The sequence below is a fragment of the Myodes glareolus genome, chromosome 9, assembly GCF_982192425.1.
Source record: "Myodes glareolus chromosome 9, mMyoGla1.1, whole genome shotgun sequence".
Lineage (NCBI taxonomy): Eukaryota > Metazoa > Chordata > Mammalia > Rodentia > Cricetidae > Myodes > Myodes glareolus.
The window spans coordinates 96,441,935-96,448,851 of NC_142034.1; the positions used below are offsets into that span (position 1 = coordinate 96,441,935).

General features: G+C 38.8%; 1 protein-coding gene across 1 annotated transcript; it reads left to right on the plus strand.

The window, feature by feature from the left end:
- The first annotated feature begins 4,534 nt into the window (after positions 1–4,534).
- LOC148121045 (olfactory receptor 2C1-like) lies at positions 4,535–5,473 on the plus strand. Its single transcript, XM_087910791.1, has one exon. The coding sequence runs from the start codon at positions 4,535–4,537 to the stop codon at positions 5,471–5,473; it is 939 nt and encodes a 312-aa protein (XP_087766917.1).
- The last annotated feature ends 1,444 nt before the right edge of the window (positions 5,474–6,917 follow it).

Genomic DNA, 6,917 nt, shown 5'->3' on the forward strand with positions numbered 1-6,917 from the left:
CTGTTTCATTTTATCAGAGACATGCTGGAGCATTGTCAGTCTTAATTCGTACAGGTATACCCATGCTGGCCATAACAATTATGAGAGCAGAATCAGCCTTTCAGAACTCAAAGAAGTTGCCCATTGCAATCCTGAATAGTTATCTATGGTATGGTGTGCATAGTTTAATTTTCCAAACGCTGCAAAATGAAATATTCCCATTTGCAAAATTTTGTTTCTTTCAGTAACTTTAGAGTTACTTCCTGCAGTTAGTAGAGTTTCATTGTATAAAGAACAAATAAGATATAACCTTATCTTTTACTTGTTTCAAGTGATAGAAAATCTTTTTACAAGTCCTTGCTATCGACATGGTGCTATTTATGAAATTCTGAGACTTCTATCATGCTTCCTACAAATAGTTATCAATTTCATCATTAGCTTGCGCTAAAGGAACTGGTAGACCCAAATGGGATCTAATATGTGCTATATATAAGGAATGGTATCTATTTCTAATTATTTCTTGTAACTGAATAAATAATAAAGTCAATTCTGCATCATCTGGAGTAAATTCAGCCGTTTCAGAATGTAAAACAAATCTTTCAGCATATAGATAGTCAGTAACTATGAGGTTCAGAAAATATAATAATACTATGAAAATAGCATAGGATTTTGACTTTTGAGCAGAATCACAAGGGATTTGAGCTAGTTTGTTCAAATTTTGTGATTTATAGCCTAACTTTCCTGATTTGTTTGCATCGGTATAGAACATGGGACTCCAGAGATTGGTGTGTCCCATACGATGTGAGCAAGGATACACTTAGTTCTCTTTATATACTGAATTTTTTTTTCCTCTTGTGATATTTGTTGTTAATCTCTCCAAAAAAATACTGCAAGTTCTTTGTCAGTGTTCATTTTCTGCCCATAAAGAGGAAATTTCTTCATTATTAAGGATACTGCTATTTCAGCTGAGTCTATTCTTGATGACTGATGAAGTCTCAGGTTAGTTTTTTGTTTTTTTAAGAATAAAAAAATAAAAAGAGTAACAAAAAAGAATAAACTCAGAAATGTTTTTCTATAGAGGTCTTTAATTTTTTACTCTGCTTTTGTGGTAAAAATATTCATTCTAAGATATTATCTTCTTTCTGCATTAAAATTCCTGTAGGGGAATGTGTAGACGGTAAAATAACCAGAACGTAATCTAGATTCTAAGACTCAATTCTGGATTCAAAAGATCCATATGTGCATCCTGTGACTTCTTTTCTACCAAAATCATTTTTACTTAGCCACAGCTGATAATATTCTTAAACTATTAAAGTCCTTGTCACCTTATAAGTATTAAAATAAATTTCTTAATTCTTGAGTGGTCAATCCAATTGTAGGTTGTAGCCAGTTAATGGTTCCCAGCAATTTTAGAAAGTCATTCAGAGCCCACAATTGATCTCTGCTGATTTGGGGTTGAATTTTTTAAACCTATTTTATATCCTAGGTAATTAATAGAATCCCATCTTGTGTATTTTTTCAGAAGCAACTAATAATCTGCAACAAGGCCAAATGTTCCTTACTTCTTCAAACATTTTCTCTAAAATATCTACATTTGAATCAGCTAGTAAGATATTGTCCAAGTAATGTAAATGATAGATTGGAGAAACTGTACACAAACCATTTCCAACAATGGCATACAAAATATTGACACAGGACAGACTGTTCAGCAATCCTTGTGGGAGGATCTTCCACTGATGTCTCGTAAGAGACCGAGAGGTATAAGTAGGCACAGTGAAGGCAATTTTTTTCTCAATCCTTTTCTTGTAAAGGTACAGTGAAGAAATGATCTTTTAAATTAATAAATATAATAATAGATCATCCTTTAGATAACAGAGAGCACATGGGAATTCCGGGCTACAGAGAGACCATTGGCTAAATTATTTTATTTATGGATCTCAAATTTGTTAACATTCTCCATTTTCCAGGTTTCTTTTTAATAACAAATATATGAGAATTCCAAGGATGGATCAATTCTTCAATAAGTTGAGCATTCAGCTATTCCTGCACCAGCTGTTCTAAGGCCTCTAACTTTTCTGATGTCGAAGGCCACTGATCCACAGACAGGTTTGTCACTTAACCATTATTAAGGTGGGGCTGCTGGTACCTTTGAAAGATCAGCAGCCGTTGTGCTCTGTCCTTCTATGTGAATGGTCGGGGACTGTACTTTATAAACCTTTAGTATTTTCCCCAGAATCATGTTAGTTTATGGTTTGCTTCTGGGATTGGAGGAATGTAAATCTGAGTATTTCATTTCTGTAACAAATCACATCCGCATAAATTCAGATGCAATATTAGACACATAGGGCATTAATTTTCCTCTCTGTCCTGCTGGCCCTATACATTAAACACATCTTGCACTATGTTTTACCTGAGATAAAGTTGCAATCCCTAAAAGCTGAACATTTACCTCCTGAACAGGACAATTTGGATACAAAGATTCTGTTGCATTTATTGTTACCCTGGGTCTATAAGACCTTCAATTACAATGCCATTTATGCATATTTTTAGCTTTGGTCTGTGATCATTTATAGAAGTTGGCAAAAATATTTACATTATGGTTTCTTCTGAAATATTTTTTATCTTCCAAAGCTGTTCTATCATCCAGAGCAGTATGGTTTTTAACAATAACATTAGATCCATTAATTGCTCTGAGGAGGAGTTTCCCCCATGATGACAGAAAATAACTGAACAAACATAGACTTGGAGGCCTGTGAGAGCCCCCTGCCAAGGCAATTCCCAGTGACAAAGAGTTAAGGTGTCTGTTCCTTGTTATTCTGCCTCATTTTGTGTGGAATAGAAGAAATGTTGTTTCTGGGAATACCCTGTCTACAATTCCTTTTAGATGACCTTATTTTCCACAATTAAAACTCTTGACATTTTGATTTTTCTTCAAGCCTGTGGACGCCACCTTTCCTATACAATCATCATAATGGTTAGAGATTGAATATTGACTATATATATCTCAGATCCATTCCTCTATGGGTGCTGATCTTGCCTTTAATGGCCCAATTACCCTTTCGTATTATGAATTAGCACTTTCAAAAGCCACAGATTCAGCTATATTTGTCTAGCTTCTAAATTTGATATCATTCTATTTACATATGAAATCAATCTTTTCTTTAAAAAAGGAAAGAAAAAAGAAAAAGAAAAAGAAAAGAAAAGAAGAGAAAGAAAATTAGTGAAGGTTTCTTTTGGGCCCTGTTTCACTTTATTAAATGACTCCAATCTTTCTGACTTCTTCAATTCTGTCCCAAGCATTCAAAGCTGTTGGATTAAATAGAGCCAAGGTATGACCACCATATAAAGACTGACATTGTAGATCAGCATAATTTTCCTCTCCAAGAAGTCAGTCACGGGAAATGTCAATACCTCTGGCCCTACTTCATTGTTGATTGGTCCTAGCCTCATCTTTCCACCAGGCCCTCCACTGCAATTGAGGAACAGGTGCCAATACTGCTGTACCCAAGACTTTCCGGTCTTGTGGAACAATTCACTTACTAGTTGACCATGAATTTAACATTTGCTTCACTAAAGGCGAATTTGTACCATATGAGATTATCACTTCCTTAAATCTCCTGAAATCTAACATTTCCACAGGAATCCAGTCAGTTCTGACACAGTCCTGGGGATGCATGTCATTTGGGAGTTGTTCCCATAAGGTGACTGGATAAATTAAGGTTAGTTGTTTGACAAACTTGAGCTGTTCCTTTAATTGTAAAATTGTAATGAAAAGATTGGTTGTCAGTTAAATTCCTTTGTCTTTGTCTGAATATCTCTATTATCTTTTATAGTTAAGTTTGGGATTATAACTTATCATTCAAAATGGCAATATATTCTCTAGTAACTTCTATAGTAAGTTCTAGAGTAAGGCCTATCTCTTTGTACTCATATCAACCGACATGGCCTTCATATCAACCGATATTTTAGGAATGAAACAAGATTTACCAAGCAATGCTGTTTAAAACAGCAGTTGGCCAAAGAAGATGTCAGATCCCCTGGAGCTAGATATAGGCTATTGTGAGATGAGAGTACTGAGAACCTAACTTGGATCATCTACAAGACGAGTATGTGCCCTTACATGCTGAGCCATCTCTCCAGCCTGAGAAACAAAATTTTCAGAAACATGTGGGAAGATTTGTACAAATTCAGAGTGTGTTTTTCCTGCTTAGCGCACAGAAAACTTTACTGTAGGAATTGTGTTTTGAGAATGTTCGTATCTAATTCTACCCTGCCAGCTCCCTCTGCCTGCCATCCCAATGCTCTGGACTACTGAGCCCTAACCATTGTCCGTTTTCACAAGACACCCCTTCATCTCTGTGCTAGGTCCCTGTTGACATGCCCACTCATCTGACAACCAGGGGTCACTGAAAGCTTGTGCCTGGAAAGGTTGGATTGCTCCTTATCTGTGGAGCCTGAAGAACATTCTGGATGCACATTCAGCAGTAGGTGACTCTCACTTGCCTTTTTCCCAGCAGGTGTCCAGAGCAGCTTCCAGTGCCTGAAGCAGCCAGGGATGGAACTGGACAGCAACAGCTCCTCTGGGAGCTTCATTCTGATGGGTTTATCTGAGCATCCCCAGCTGGAGAGGGTCTTTTTTGTAGCCATCCTTTTCTCCTACTTGTTGACCCTGGTTGGGAATTCAACCATCATCCTGCTTTCCCGTCTTGATGCCCGGCTCCACACACCCATGTACTTCTTCCTCAGCAACCTCTCTTCCCTGGACCTGGCCTTTACTACCAGTTCAGTTCCCCAAATGCTGAAAAATCTATGGGGACCAGACAAGACCATCAGCTATGGTGGATGTGTAACTCAACTCTATGTTTTCTTTTGGTTGGGGGCCACAGAGGCCATACTGCTCGCCGTGATGGCATTTGACCGATTTGTGGCCGTTTGCTGGCCCCTACACTACATGGCTGTCATGAATCCACGGCTCTGCTGGCTGCTGGCAGCCCTAGGTTGGCTGAGTGGCTTAGGTAACTCAGTAATTCAGTCAACTTTCACTCTGCAGCTCCCATTTTGTGGACACCGGAAGGTGGACAACTTCCTGTGTGAGGTGCCCGCCATGATTAAATTGGCCTGTGGAGACACAAGTCTCAATGAGGCTGTGCTTAGTGGTGTCTGTACTTTCTTCACTGCTGTTCCACTGAGCATCATCCTGACCTCCTACTGCTTCATTGCTCAGGCTGTGATGAAGATCCGCTCTGTGGAGGGACGAAGGAAGGCCTTCAATACATGCCTTTCCCATTTGGTAGTGGTGTTCGTCTTCTATGACTCAGCTATCTACGGGTATCTGCTTCCACCTAAGAGCAGCAATCAGGACCAGGGGAAATTCATTTCTCTCTTCTACTGTGTGGTTGCACCTATGTTGAATCCCCTCATCTATACTCTGAGGAACAAAGAAGTAAAGGGGGCACTGGGAAGGTTGCTGAGGAAAGAAAGAGAAGCCAGATGAGAGAGCCATCTTCTTTATTCCATACTGACTCTTTGCCATGCATTCTCTTCCTTATTTGAAGCTCTGTCCTCAGTGAAGTCAAGGCATGTTCCTGACAGACTACAGTTTTGGAATATGGTTAGCTTTATTGAGACATTCTATGTTTATTTACCACAGACAACAGAGTACATATGGACTCTTACTGGTCAGAAGATTATTGCCCTAGCACAGACCTATCGCACTGTCTTCATCTCTGAAATCCACGTTACTGAATTTTTTACATTCTAAGGAAAAAGCATTAAGTTTCTTGGATAATTTTACTACAATCCCATGAATACAGGTCCTGCATTATCAACTTCAGATGAAAATAGAATTCATCTTTATATCTTAGCCATCCATCATCTTGGTCCAATTCTCTGTCCAGTTTCAAACTACAGGCTAACTGATCTTCCTCTCCATTCTGTCACCTGATTAATCCCTTCTGAATGTGCACATACAAGTTTGCCTTCTACCTAAGGTAATAATTAATGAGAAAACTTTGGCAAGGTCACCTGCCTTTCGATGCTAGCCCCACATGCCTTGATTTGGCTTCACTTAAATCATTCCAGCTAACAGCCAGAGCCATCAAGTTTGCTACGCATCTGCTCAGTGGATTATGAAGATACTATGATTCCTCAAGCAAGTTTAGATCCCGAGGGTAATCCATCCAGAATTCATGTCCTCTGCTTTGAGATTTTTAGTCTTCTAGCACCACCGTTCCAGGACCCAGCAATTGGTTTAGGACAAAACTTATCTCAAGGAGCTCGGGTATTGGAATCATAACACCCATATGGCTCTTCCCATGATTAGAACGGCCAAAAGAATGCTCATCTGCCACCAGAGTTCACAAACCCTGTGCCCAGACTAAAACCAGGAAAATATCGAAGTACATTACCAGAAAAAGGAGATAAATAGGTTTCACAAGACATTTCAAAGCATCTTCAGCTTTGTTTCCATATCTGAAACACATACCTGTCACAAAGTATATGCTCAGTAAGTCCTTAGTGAAATTATATTAAGTGCTCTCAATCTCCTTTTTATGTTAAGAACTAAACTATCCGCGCAGATCATTTTCACACTTTCTGGTTTGTGTTATCTTGTCCTTCAGATGTACTGGAACAAACAGTGACACATTTCCCTTCCACATTTTACAGATTGCTCTGAAGTAACTAACAATATTATCCTGTCCTGAATTTGTTTATCTAGCTAAGATCAAACCCACAGCCTGATATTTCAGTCCTCTCCATAGCAACAGTCAGGATGTCTCCTGGATCAGCCATTTCATATTATTTTGGTAATTTTATCAAACCATATCATCTGGAAGGCACAAAATATTAATCAGCATACTCGGTCAGATTAAGGTCTCAGAGATGAGCTTATGGGTCCCTAGGAAGCAGAATGCAGCTGACCCATGGAAGTGGTAGCA